At 53.9% G+C, this 13,248-nt stretch overlaps 5 protein-coding genes across 5 annotated transcripts; 3 read left to right on the top strand and 2 right to left on the bottom strand.

Annotated features, from left to right (window-relative positions):
* Window positions 1–345: 345 nt before the first annotated feature.
* On the top strand, window positions 346–2,021 carry QC763_201380 (uncharacterized protein). The gene is made up of 2 exons (XM_062909174.1): window positions 346–1,076; window positions 1,143–2,021. The coding sequence occupies exons 1-2, from the start codon at window positions 820–822 to the stop codon at window positions 1,729–1,731; spliced, it is 846 nt and encodes a 281-aa protein (XP_062767932.1). The 5' UTR covers window positions 346–819; the 3' UTR covers window positions 1,732–2,021.
* Window positions 2,022–2,322: 301 nt separating this feature from the next.
* Window positions 2,323–4,017, top strand: HEM2 (Aminolevulinate dehydratase; the record flags this gene model as incomplete). Its single annotated transcript, XM_062909173.1, has 2 exons — window positions 2,323–3,048; window positions 3,109–4,017. The coding sequence occupies exons 1-2, from the start codon at window positions 2,800–2,802 to the stop codon at window positions 4,015–4,017; spliced, it is 1,158 nt and encodes a 385-aa protein (XP_062767931.1). The 5' UTR covers window positions 2,323–2,799.
* A 12-nt stretch (window positions 4,018–4,029) lies between these two features.
* Window positions 4,030–6,734, top strand: QC763_201360 (uncharacterized protein; the record flags this gene model as incomplete). The annotated part of the gene is made up of 3 exons (XM_062909172.1): window positions 4,030–4,211; window positions 4,335–4,468; window positions 4,996–6,734. 3 exons carry the CDS (start codon window positions 4,030–4,032, stop codon window positions 6,732–6,734), a joined length of 2,055 nt encoding a protein of 684 aa, XP_062767930.1.
* An 886-nt stretch (window positions 6,735–7,620) lies between these two features.
* QC763_201350 (uncharacterized protein) lies at window positions 7,621–9,773 on the bottom strand (the record flags this gene model as incomplete). Its single annotated transcript, XM_062909171.1, is given in 2 exon segments — window positions 7,621–8,422; window positions 8,434–9,773. 2 exon segments carry the CDS (start codon window positions 9,771–9,773, stop codon window positions 7,621–7,623), a joined length of 2,142 nt encoding a protein of 713 aa, XP_062767929.1.
* Window positions 9,774–11,313: 1,540 nt separating this feature from the next.
* On the bottom strand, window positions 11,314–12,462 carry QC763_201330 (uncharacterized protein; the record flags this gene model as incomplete). The annotated part of the gene is made up of 1 exon (XM_062909170.1): window positions 11,314–12,462. The coding sequence occupies one exon, from the start codon at window positions 12,460–12,462 to the stop codon at window positions 11,314–11,316; it is 1,149 nt and encodes a 382-aa protein (XP_062767928.1).
* Between the last annotated feature and the right edge of the window lie 786 nt (window positions 12,463–13,248).

Genomic DNA, 13,248 nt, shown 5'->3' with positions numbered 1-13,248 from the left:
ATGTGGCTGTTCTCTTCAGCTGAAGAGAATATAGTACAAAGACGCGTGGCATCAGATCACTGCGGTGGCCAGCAGTCCACCACCTAGATATGACGCTAGCGATCTCTTACAGAGGTGTACACCAAAATGTCTGATTGGTTCTCCCATCATCTCATCGCTCTTTGAGCAACCATCAATGTTGACGATGGGATCTTAGGTGTATGTAGGTAGTCCCTGCATACCAAACATGCAAAGTCCCTTTGTCATCTTCAACGCCTTCCCGATGCCACCTCCCACTGCCAACTCTTTCATCAAACATGATCTCACCTCTTTTACCAACCACCTCATCCAAAAAAAAAAAATCACAAAAAAACCAGATGACATCCCGCCCAAAAACAGGGCCGCCCGCTTCCTTGCCCGCCAAGAAGTTCATAAGTGCTTTGCCAAGCCCAATGTGACACAGCCCCGGATTCCTGCTACGTCATCAGCCCGATCGCCAATCACGCTCCTCCACAGATTCTCAGACACACAGAAGAGAACATACTGGGCTTTTCTGGTTGGTCAGGCCGATGGGTGAGGCCCTTGCCGATTTCCCGCGATGCGGCATGGCTGAGAAGGGCTGGGCAGGCTGATGACGTCGGCCTTCATTAGGTGTGAATGTGGTTGAGTGTTCCTTGCTGGGCTGGTGGGTTTCCATGTTTCAGGGTGTGGGCCTTATGGGACAAATACAAGAAAGACATTCCAGCTGCTCTGGATGGTGGATGAATTTCCCTTTCTTCTCATCATCCGGTGATTTTGATACGTTTATACGTTTGTCCCACAACAGTCAGGCTCTTCAAGATGGCCCGGACAGGCTTCATCCACCACTTTGGCACCTTCTTGCTGTTTTCAGCCACCGTCTTGCTGATCATCACCTGCATCTCGGCCCCAGTAGTCAGATCTATCGCTCTCCTCAAGGTCGAGCTCCCTGGCGGCGGGACCAACAATGGCGGGTTCAACTTCCTGCCCGATCTTGCTGATGGGGAGAGTGGACGGAACGGAAACGATCCCTCGGTTACGTTTGGTGTTTTTGGGTATTGTTTGAATGATGTCTTTCGGTAAGTTGACCTCCTCTCTTCACTCCACCGCTCACCCCATGATGCTAAATGACGAGTGAAAAACAGAGGCCAATGCCCCCGCCGCCTCGGGTACTCCCCCCTCGGCATCATCCAGGGCCTCGTCGGCCCCAACCGTGGGCAGTCGGGCAACCCCAACTTCTCCCCCGAGCAGACCTTTGGCGAGTTCTACTCTGACAACTCGGTGCGCACCTCGCGCGCGCTCACAAAGGCCATGGTCCTCCACCCCATCGCCGCGGCCTTCAACTTTATCGCTTTTATCCTTGCGCTGGGCGCGGGTATGGTTGGGTCGCTGCTGGCGTCTCTTGTTGCTGTCTTGGCCTTTATCATCACGGCTGTGACCTGCATCATTGACTTTGTCCTGTTTGGCATTGTGAGGAGCAATCTGAGCAATGGGTGGGATAGTGACGATGAGGATAGCTTGGGGTTGCAGGTGGAGAGGGTTTACTATGATAATGCTGCCTGGATGACGCTCGCGGCTGCGGTGTTGAGCTTGGTCGGTGCTGTTGTTGTTTTCTTCAGCTGCTGCAGTGGAAGGATTCATAAGAGGAGGGAGAGGAAGAGGGCTGTGAAGGGGGAGGTGCCGGCTACTGATTATGGGACTCCTGTTGCGCCCAGGAGGCGGAGATGGTTCTAAGGGTCTGAGGATGTCCTGATGATTAACACTGGTGTAGAGGGGAGAGTGGTGAGAAGGAGTAATGAGTCGATGATGTGAGAGCAGAAGGCGAGAGGAGAGGAAGTGGTGGATGGGGGGTTTACTCTTCTATATGATACCAATGTCTGTTATGTAATAATTGGGGTTGGATGTTTTTATTTCACACGACGATACATACTTGATATTATGAACTCACTCTGGCCCTGGTTTATCTGTGATGTTGACATTTCAGATGTGTTATGGAGACTTCAAGAAGGTAGTGCAGGTACGGCGAAGTTTACTTGGTTAAAATCAAGAGTTCATCCTTTCAATTCATTGATCAGCGGCTGTGGTGTATGATCTGAGCATCATTGCATCTCCCTCACAAGCCGAGGAGGTCCTGGAGTGGCCGACGACACAAAAAAAGTGTTGGACGTTGAGACCATGGCGATTTTCTCAGCGGAGTGGGGCCAGCCGAATGTTTGAAATCTTTGTGCGCTGATTGGTGAAAGGCAGCGGAAGAAGACCGGGGGTGGAGCAACCCCGCCAATTCCCGAGGCCGAAGTCGAGAGTGCACGAAACCAGATTGGGGCATCGCACGCCTAATGGTTTGCTGTCACCTGCCTGTGAAGAGACGCAACTTGCTTCGGCGTTCGCTGTCCTTGATCCCGCCTCGGGCCCAGATTTCCGGAGGCGACATTTTCTTCTCATTCATATACAGATTGTGCCTTTCTTCCTCCCACTCCGAATGCTGCCCTGACCTACCGATCGACCGACTGCCAATCTGTTGAGCCTGTCAGGAAACACCGGACCCTTCCAGCCCGCCCCAAAAATCCAGCCATCAATCACTGTCGCATCGCGGCGGCGGACCTCGCTCTCTCTCCTCGTGCGGCACGGCCCCTGACGGCTCGATCGGCGGTGGTCCTGAGAGAATACGTTTCAGTTCGAGAATTCCTTCAACTACGGCCGAGAACACTTGATTGACTCACGTCACTCTTTGATCGGTCGCCCGCTTACACTCTTTCTCAACTCCTCCAACTTTGCCACACATTGCTGTTGCCATCGTCCAATATGTCTTTCTCTAGCCTCGTTCAGGACTTGTCCCTCCGCGACAACGGTGTAGCGCGCAGACGAGGTGACGCCTCCGTTTCGACCGTCAACGACACTGCTTCCCGCACATCGCACATCTCGAGAGCCATGTCGTACGCCAGCACTACTGCCACAAGTGTCAGCATCTCTGGTGATATCTCGAGTCAGCTGCATGCTGGTTACAGCCATCCTCTTGCGCGGTCATGGCAGGCCGAGCGCCAATTGACCAAGGTGCGCCTTTTTGGGATTGCTCGTCCCCGCAAATATCAGCTGACGCCTTTTGTTTCTTAGTCCATGCTCATCTACCCTCTTTTCGTGTCTGATCAAGACGATGAGGAGGTGCTTATTCCCTCTCTCCCGGGCCAATACCGCCGCGGTGTCAACAGGCTTATTCCGTACCTTGAGCCGCTCGTCCAGAAAGGTCTCCGTTCCGTCATTCTGTTCGGTGTGCCATTGAGACCAGGGACCAAGGACGCCCTTGGCACCTCCGCCGACGACCCGCAAGGTCCCGTCATTCGCAGCATCCAGCTTCTGCGCCAAAGATTCCCCCATCTTTATATCGTTGCCGATGTCTGCCTTTGCGAGTACACTTCCCATGGCCACTGCGGTATCTTGAGGGACGATGGCAGCCTGAACAACCAGCTGTCTGTTGACCGTATCTCCGACGTTGCGGTCTCGTACGCTCGGGCTGGCGCTCACTGCGTTGCGCCTTCAGACATGAACGACGGCCGCATCCGAGCCATCAAGCTCAAGCTGATTGAGGAGGGTATTGTGCACAATGTGACGCTCATGTCGTATGCTGCCAAATTTTCCGGATGTCTTTACGGACCCTTCCGCGATGCTGCTGGCTCGGCGCCCTCGTTTGGTGACCGCAGATGCTACCAGCTCCCCCCTGGAGGCCGTGGCCTCGCTCGTCGGGCCATCATCCGTGATATCAGCGAGGGAGCCGATATCATCATGGTCAAGCCGGCTTCTCAGTACCTGGACGTTATCAGCGATGCTAAGGAGCTCGGCAAGGACCTGCCCATTGCGGCCTACCAGGTCAGCGGCGAGTTTGCCATGATTCATGCGGCGGCCAAGGCTGGTGTTTTTGACCTCAAGGCCATGGCGTTTGAGAGCACAGAGGGCATTCTCAGGGCGGGAGCAACCATCATCATCAGCTACTTCACACCAGAATTCCTGGACTGGCTGAGCAATTGAGCGGGTGTCAGAATGATACACACAGGAGCGGGCACGGAGTCTGGGCGTTTTGGGAGCACATGGATTAGAGCCGGGAGTTTTCATAGCTGTGACGTTAAACCAAAAAGTAGTTTCTCCAGGAGTTGCGTAGGTACTATGTTTGGAGCAGCACGACTGATCCTAGACGCGCCTCTTGCTGCAGGCGCACCGACAATGTTATTCATATCTCTTCTCTGCGTCTTGACTGTTGCTGATGGATACTGATGGATACAGGGGACCCACAGACACAGTTCGGACTTTTGAGGGCATACCTCGGAATGCCCGGCTCTGCTCCCCAGGCTCTGGATCGAGCGGCACTCGGCGGCAGTGGAACAAGAGGAGAAGGGGAGATCGGGATGTGGGGGTCCGGGGAACAACGGTGGGGCGACCCGAATGCTTGGTTCAACGTTCAGGCCCATGGCCCCCTGGATTGGTAAACCTTATTTCGTCCTCGCTCTTGTTGCCTGAGAGACTTGACTTGACCTGACTGGCTGATATTGGATAGCAATCGGTCTTATCCCCACAAGCGAGCACTATGCTTCCTTTCATAATGGACCTGTTTGATCCCCCAAGGACCATCCATTGTGTGTGGTTTTGCTGGCATGATGTTGGGCGAATCAAGACCTCATCATGAACATCAGTCAACATACCCCCTCATGTAGAGACTCTAGCCTTGTGCTGCAGATATCTCGGATGAAACGCCAGGAACCGAAAATAACCGGCGGAAGGGTACGACTGTTGGTGACCATGGAGAGTTGACGCTAGATGCTAGCCACCGTTTCGTCTTGGTTAGCCCCCTTTTCTCTCGGCATGGCAAGAGGTTGGGTTATTTCTGTAGGTTCATATCATCTCAATGTCTTCTGTTCTTCCTCTCATTTATTTTCCTTCTGTGTTTCGTTCTCTTGTCAGTTAGAGCCGTGATTATCTCTTCTTCATTTTCGAATCGCAGACCATCCTCAGCCGGCTGGTCAAATACTCGGTGCCGTCTGGGTCCTGTACCCGTTTTTCCCCTGACCGGAAACAACAAGCAAATCATGGCGGGATACACCCCCCTCACATACCAGGAAACCCTCAGCCTCCCTTCTTCTTCTTCTTCTTCTTCTTCCTCTTCATCCTCTTCATCCTCCTCCTCATCATCATCATCATTTGACGAAACAGAGAAGTTCATCCCCTACCTTGAAACACACGACCCCCTTTTCACCCTCCCGCCACCATCCCCCTTGCCTCCCTGTCACCGCCCACCACGCTCCCTTTTGAAACGCACCCTCATCTTCTTACTACCCTCCTTCCTCCAACCAGGCTACGTCCCACCAATCCCCAAGTCTCCCACCGCCTACCTCGACGGCATCCGTGGCCTGGCCGCTTTATTTGTCTTCTTCTGCCACTACCTCTACACCTGCTACACCATCGCCACCGGGTACGGGTATGTCCCCCCACCTCCCTCCCTCGACGACAGCGACGGTGACTTCCACAATGCATCCTCCTCCGGCCCCTACAACGAATCCCCCTTCCACAGCAGCACCACCACCACCACCTCCCTCCCCCCCAACCCCTACACACCAGACCACCTCCACCCTTTCAAGCTCCCCTTCATCCGCCTTTTGTACTCCGGCCCCCCGATGGTGGCCGTGTTTTTCGTCATCTCGGGCTACGCTCTATCCCTCAAGCCCCTCACCCTCCTCGCCTCCCAAAACTGCTCGGCCTTCTCCACCGCCCTATCGAGCCTCATCTTCCGGCGCTGCCTCCGCCTGTTCCTCCCGCCGGCGATCTCCGCTTTCTTCATCGTCATCCTCACCCGGATGGGTGCCTACACCGCCATGTGTGACTTTGCGCACGATGAGGTCTACGTTCGGAATGTTCAAGAGACCCACTATGAGGCGCTGAACTCGACGGCAGAGCAGATGCTGGACTGGGGAAAGGGGGTGGGGGAGTTTGTGCATGTCTGGGATTGGGAGGTGGCGGGCGGGCTGACGAGGATGGATGTTCACCTCTGGACTATACCTGTCGAGTTTAGGGCTAGCATGATTTTGTTTTTGGTGCTCGTCGGGACGGCGAGGGTGAAGAGGGGGGTGAGGCGGTGGGCTGTGGGGGGAGGGGTGGTGGGGTATTGTTTTGGGAGCGGGAGGTGGGAGGTGGTGCTTTTCTTGTGGGGGATGGGTTTGGCGGAGCGGGATGTGTGGAGCAAGGACAGGAAGAGAAAGCAAGGAGGGGGGTGGGGGTGGGTGGTGGTGAGTCTGGTGGGGTTGTGGTTCATGAGCCAGCCTGATGTGGGGAGCGAGAGGACGCCTGGGTGGGTGACGCTTACGAACATGATACCGGGGTGGTGGGAGGAGGAGGAGAGGTATAGGTACTACCAGAGCCTCGGGGCGGGGTTGTTTGTGATGGCTGTGGGGAGGTGTAAGGGGTGGCAGGGGTTTTTTGCCTGGGGACCGGTGCAGTATCTGGGACGGATTAGCTATGCGATGTACTTGATGCATGGGCCGGTGTTGCATACGTTTGGGTATGCTGTTGAGAGGTTTGTCTGGACAAGGATCACGGGGGTGGAGACGGAGGGGAGGTATGACCTGGGCTTTGGTCTGGCGGCTCTGGTCATTGTCCCGGCGGTGATCTGGGTGTCGGATATATTCTGGAGGGGGGTGGATGCCCCGGTCGTGAGGTTCGCGAGATGGGTGGAAGGGGTGTGTTCTGTCAAGGAGTGACGTGGCGGGGGGGTGGGTTTGATGATTGGATTTTATGTGCTACGTTGCTTTTGTAAGAATGGGTTGGGAGTTTGGTAGCAGGTGATGTCGTCTGTCATGGATATTGCTTGCTTACACAATAATGCCGCCATAATGTTTCACCACTGCAAATGAAGACATGTAAGCTTCCACTGACATTGATGTAGTTATCTGTCTCCAGGCCAAGCACTTTATTTTCTGGTGTTATGGATTGTCTTTTATCTTAACGTCTGGTACCCCTCATTGCTTGACTCAACGTCTTGAAGGACTGACTATCAAGGTCTTGGAAACCTGTTTCAAACACCAAAGTCTTTAAAGTTTTTTTTTCTTTTTTTTTTTCTCAAAGTCTAGAAAACATGAAAATGCAATGCACCGTCCAAGGGTTTGTTATGTTACACAACCAATGTGTAAAAAGTGCAGTAAATCCCACTCATGAAGCTCAGTTGTGTTAGCGGTAAATAGGTTGAATTTGGTCTCAAATAAAGAAACTATCCCAACTATTAAAATAATACAAGGAGTGTCTTTTCTGTCTCGTAGTTTCTCTTCTCTTTCTTAGTCTGTCATTGCTGTGGTTTGTTTTGTTTTGTTTTGTTTTGTTTTGTTTTGTTTTGTTTTGTTTTGTTTTGTTTTGTTTTGTTTTGTTTTGTTTTGTTGTGTGTGTGTGTGTGTGTGTGTCCCAAAATGAAGCGAAAGGGCCCTCTGATATCAATAAAAACTGGTAACCGTGAACAAACATACCCATAACAAAAAAGAATAACAAGAAACCCCATATCCAAGAGAACATCCCGGCCATTCAAAACGCCCTTTGAAATCAAAGTTAAAGAAAATAACTCTCGGCCGGCTGTCAGCCTTGATTACCCCCTCGGTTTTACACCCCCAAAGTCAACCCCTCCTCCACCTCCTCCAACCGTTTTAAATCCCCCCCCGCCGCCTCCACCGCCCTCGCCAACCGCTCTTTAAACTCCCTCGCCTTCTCCTTCGCCTCCTTCTCTCTGCGCAACTTTGTCTTGCTGCTCCCGCTCGGCGCGACCCCTGTCATGAGGAGCTGCTTGTCGTTCGGCGTGTAGTTCACAAATGACCCCCCTCCACCACCATTATGCTCCACACCACCCATACCAGCCAGTGCCGCAAGCGACGAACACGACGCTGTCCGGCGCGTGGATTTATGACCTCGCGACGATTGGGAAGGAGAGGCGAGAGAATGGAGGTTAATCTGCGATGAGGAATGCGAGACCCGACGGCCGGTCCAGGAGCGGCGTTTTTTTATTGCGGCGGAGGATGATTGGGAAGTAGAAGGGGGGTCGAGGAGGGTGCCTGAGGGGAGGGTGGTCATGCTTGTTGATCTCCGGTGTGATCTACCGCCAGTGGGGATAGGTTTGGAAGAGGAGGTGGTGGTTGTTGTTGTTGGGGAGGGGGTTGTTGACGAGCCGGAGACGACGGTGCGAGTTTTCCTTGGGGACATGCCCGGGCCGGAGGTGGTATAGTGGTGGTGGCGGGCTCCTGAAGAAGGGGCGCGGGGTTTGGGACGCCGGGAGGAGGAGGAGGAGGAGGATGATGATTGTTGCTGTTGCATCTGGGCGCGGTACTGAGGGTGGAGGACTGCAGAGTTGGGCCCGCGGGGTTGGGGCATGTGAAGCATTAGGTTTTGGGAGACGGAAAAGTCTTCTGCTCTGGGGGGTACTCGAAGGAGTTTGGGGGGAAGTGCATAGCCAAATTGAGGGAGGCGTCACGGGGGTTGGTGGTGGTGGAGGAGGTGGTGGGAGGGAAAAGGTTGGTTATCGGGTCGGTGTCCATTGCGTCGATGCTGGTTGTGTCCCACCAGTTGGTGTTGATTTCGCCATTGGGAGACAACACGAAGCCTGGGGATGTGACGGGGAGTTGCCAGGAGGCTGGGATGCTATCGATCAGGGGGGGTTGCAGTGGCGTATGGGGCATGTTGTTGCTGTTGTTGTTCATTGGTAATGGAGCGGCGAATTGTCCCCCTCTCAGGAATTGGCCGGTTAGAAAAGGGTCGTCGATGAAACCGTTAACGAAATTCATATTATTATTGTTGTTGTTGCTGCCATTCATCAGTTTATCACCACTGATGGTCTGTGGCTGCGATGAGGTAGGCACCGCACCGGTCAGTGGTGGAGAAAGGGGTAGTTGTGATTTGGTGAGATTCAGATTGACAGGTCTTGGTCGACCTGGCCGAGGCTTTGCTGTCCCTCCTCCCATCTGGGCAGAAGAAATGACGGGAGTCGAAATGGATTCTTGCTTGATCTCCATATGTTGCTGTTTTGACTTGCCCTGAAGTGTGGAAGCCGCTTTGCTGCGGAATCTCGAACAGAAAGCCCCTAGGCGACTAGTCTTCTTGGGACTGCTTGCCAGAGGAGTGGGCGAGGGAGGAACAGAAGCGGCTGGCTGAGGCACTTCGACTTTTGTCGCGCGCATCGACAGCCCCTCGAGCTTGAGAAGCTCCGAGTCTGACACAGTTCCTCCACCGAGAGCTTCTCCAAACCCGCTGGTGGTATAGGTTAGGCCGTCAACCTCGGTATCCGGTTTGATCTTGAGGTCTCCAATATTGGTCGTCGATCGTTGAAGTCGCTGTGCCTGTTGCTGGTGAAACTGACGAGGACGGGCAATGATAGGGGAGTTGACGGCACCCTGCCAGCCACCGGCAGGCAAACTGTGGCCATTGACGTTGCCGTGGATGGCTCCCGGTGGCCCGAAGTTCCCGTGAGTCCCAGCCGCCCGCCCGCTGACCGAGCCAGTCTCGGCGGCGATGGGCATCGACAGTGATGGTTCGATGGACGAGAGCCGTGGCGACATGGGCAGGCCAGAAGCGCCGCAAAACTGGCCGAGGCCGCCGCCTCCTTCTGCGGTAGTTTCCGAGTCGGAGCCATCGAGCATGACAAATTGGTCAAAGAAATCGGTCGATCCTGCCTCGTCCATGTCATGGCTGTAGAAGCTGCCGCTTTGTTTGTTCCCCGCGAGGGGTAGGCCGCCAGTCACGAAAGCCACGCCCTCGACGCCAGCCATTGCTTGTCGTGGTCGGTAGCGAATCGCAGTCTGGTCGAGTCGGCGCCGTAGGTCCTGCTGCTATGGAGCTCTGGTGCTGGTGCTGTGCGGTGTGTGTCTTCTGGTAACGAGTGTTTGACTGTCCCAGTATGCCATGTTGGGGGCAAAGAAAGAGAAAGAAAAAAAGGCGTCTGTTGTGTGCTGGTGTTGGTGTAGGGGTTGAGCGGCAGAAAAATCAACAAACCAAGCCAACCTGCCACGGCAACACAAGGTATGGAAGCGTTCAGGGGTGGGATGGGGGTGTTCAACACATTTGTACTTGAGGGTCTCATATCAGAAGAGGCCCCTGTCCTGCCGAGGAATGGGTGGGTTGCTTCGACACGGTGATCCATTCCAGGCGCATCACACCCACTCGATCTCGTGGTGGACTTGGGTTCTGGCCGTCTCGAGGCACCCCCCTTGACGCCTCATCAGTGGCGTCTCGTCCAGTGAGGTGGAGAGCTGTGGGCAAGCTTACCAACAAAACAAAGGCTTACTCCCGAATTCCTTGTCTTTGAAGACCACTAGCGAGCATACTGTGCGGTAGCTTCTCAGCACGCAACAAAGGCATCGGCTCTGACTGGAATGCTAAGATACCCCCGCGGGTGATATGTGCAAGCGATTGTCATTCACCCGAGAAGCCCCGATACAATAGCACCATCCCAGCTGGCACCTCTGTTGTCGCTGGTTTCGAACATCTCGTCGGAAAGTTCCCCGAACTCTACCTATAGAAGTATGTAAAACCAAAAGTTCAATCCAAAAAGTGAACTGGAGACACTGACCAATGACTCCTCCCTTGCCACGATCTATACATCCACATCCAAGGCAAACATAATCACTGACGAGATCCATTTGTGAAAGAAAACAGTGTGGCCAAGAAATAAAAGATGACAAGGAGCGAGCTCCCCGTCAACAATGAATGGTGATGCATTGCCGTGTGTCCAAAAAAACTCTAATCAGTTTGTTTCTCGTACATTGTTGCAACCATGACCCCCTCCCCATTCTTCCCGCACTATGCCAAAAAAGCCTTGAATGTGCTCCCATAGCACAGCTTAAAAAATAATAAAAATAACACAGGAAAAAAAAGGTCTTTGTGTGTAGAGACTGCGCCGGCTAAACAAGATAATAGTGCTCAATGGCCCTTTTGGCACGTCCATGTGTCTAAAATGTTTTGCAACGCCCCTATAAAATGGTGGTGTGGGTATTCCCCAAAGTTCTGCCCCCATAAGCCAAAAAAGAATGCCCAAACTCCTCGATATATGCAACAAAAAAAAAAAAAAAAACCACAAAAAACCAACAAAGACAAGCTACACATGCTTCTCTCCTGAGAACCCCTGACGCCGAAGCCTTGGATCATCGCTCGAACTCCTGTTGAAACACCCAGAAAGTGAAGAAAAGATAAAAACACTGTAATGAGCAGCCGCCGATTCGTAAGTGGTGAGATGGGATCGATCGGCTGGGGTATCATATATCCATATATGTTGAATATCAAAACCAAAATGTACAACAAGAACGGACCCTTCTAGGGTTGAGTGTAGGGTGGTGGTGGTGGCGGCATGGAAGAGGATGAGGGTATGGTGGGCCCAACAACAGGTGAAGAGATGGCCGACGTCATGGCAGAGGAGACGGTGCTTCCGTGGCGCGACTTGTCCCTCTTTCGCATTCTGGGGCGGTTTCTGACCACGTTTTGGCAGCGAAGCGCTGCGTCGACGGACAACCGGTACCGGAGAGCGACACCCCCAATCGATTGCTTTCTAACACCGCTGGGAGCATGTGCGTGGCGTGCAGATGACACCAAACCGTCAAGCGCAATATCACTGGTGTCGTTTTCGTCCACCTCCAAGCTGTTGTCCCAATTGGGCATGGCACAGTCTGGGTCAACTTCGATGATGACGGGTTCACCCACAGGAGGTGCCAACCACGGTCTTGGGATGGTCGCTGCAGGCGGCGGCGGCGGTGGCGGTGGTGGCATAGGCTCGCTGCGTACATTGCACTGCGTTTCGTTGTCAATCATGGCCTGTAGGCGAGCCTGCAGTGCACGCGCGCTGGCATGTCGACGAAGCTCCTTAAAGTCGAGTCGTTTATCCTCGGGCTTCTCAGCAGCTGTATCTGGTAAAATAGTAGGTGGCTGAGACGATGTGGGTTGTTGATATTGTTGATCCACCTCCACATGTGCAGGAAAGGGCGTTGTAAACGTCTCTGCGGCGATGGATGGCGTCTCAGGCACGACAGGAGGCATCGATTGCAATGGCGAAGGGGCCATTGGCATTGACGACTGTGCATTTACACGGTTGCTGTGTTGCAAGTTTTGCTTGCTCAGCTTGCGGGCCAACCTGTCGACGGTTGATCGTCCTGGGGGTGATGCGTTCCCAGGTAACGGTTCGGGTGATGGTGAATCGGCCGGCTGTGGTGACGATGAGGCTTGGCGCGATTTCTCCCTATGTCTCCGATAACGCTGTCCATTGTGCTGATGATCTCGGTGCTGGCGTTGAGCTCGTTGTTTCCTCCACTCTTCAATTCGACTGGCAAATTCGACTTCCTCCTGCTGCTCGTCTTCATCCTGGTGGTGCCCATAGTCTTGTCGGGGCGCCCTGCCTTCGTCTCGGTTGTCTTTGTCCCCCTCTGCATCGTGGTTGAGCGTCGAGCGCCAGTGTACGGATTGGCCGTACATGGCTGATTGACGCTTTTCGAATTGGCCGACCCAGCTGGACGGGCGACGGCATACAGGAAACCGCTGTTCGGGATGGGTTTGACGGGGGGGAAGGGGAAGGGGAAGGGGAAGGTGAAGGGGAAGGGGAGGTCGATAGTTTTATGAGGGCTTGGGCGTTTTCCCTATTTCCTGCGCTACCGAGTAGTGTATTCCTGCGCGGGCTTGAGCGCCGTGGCGGCCACGCTGAACCGGCGTGGCTCTCGTGGTCGGGGACTTGGCAGCAGACGGTGGATGGAGGAGATGTCGGCTGCGATCAATCATGCAGACTATACACTGACTGACTGGCTGAAGGACTCGAGAAGAAGACAAAGACAGGAAGAAAAAAGGAGCTGTCTCATCAGCTGCTCAAACACACAAAAAGAGAGCCCTAGGCCGGGTTGAGCAAGGTGTCGGCTTGGGATGCTGCTGGTGTCAGGTGGCGAGCGGTTTTCCCAGGAAACAAAGCCCGCGGTACGCTAGCGGCCTCGAGCTTGGTGATTGGTTGAGTTGTCTGCTGTAGGCCCACCTTTGCGCTGGGTGGGCTCGCACTGTCTGGAGACCTGACTAAAGACGTGCGGGTGACCCAAGCCGTCGGAGAGAGCTGGGAGGTGATTGAAGAGGAAGCGCGCGGCGTGCGTTGACCAGTCAAAACCCACGCTAACCTCTTTGAATCGCCACAACGAGTTCAACAAAGTTGAATGAAATGATTGCTGCGCCTTGATCCTTTCTCTCTGTTGACTGTTGACTGACTTGGTCAATCGATTGATT

The sequence above is a fragment of the Podospora pseudopauciseta genome (assembly GCF_035222475.1).
Source record: "Podospora pseudopauciseta strain CBS 411.78 chromosome 2 map unlocalized CBS411.78m_2, whole genome shotgun sequence".
NCBI lineage: Eukaryota > Fungi > Ascomycota > Sordariomycetes > Sordariales > Podosporaceae > Podospora > Podospora pseudopauciseta.
Note: the sequence above shows the minus strand (reverse complement) of the source record. Positions and strands in the feature narration are given on the sequence as shown.

Excerpts from the sequence above, each read along its gene's own strand:
- QC763_201380 (XM_062909174.1), top strand. The coding sequence starts at position 820 with ATGGCCCGGACAGGCTTCATCCACCACTTTGGCACCTTCTTGCTGTTT. Across the intron at positions 1,077-1,142 it reads TGTTTGAATGATGTCTTTCG|AGGCCAATGCCCCCGCCGCC; the intron begins GTAAGTTGACCT and ends AGTGAAAAACAG.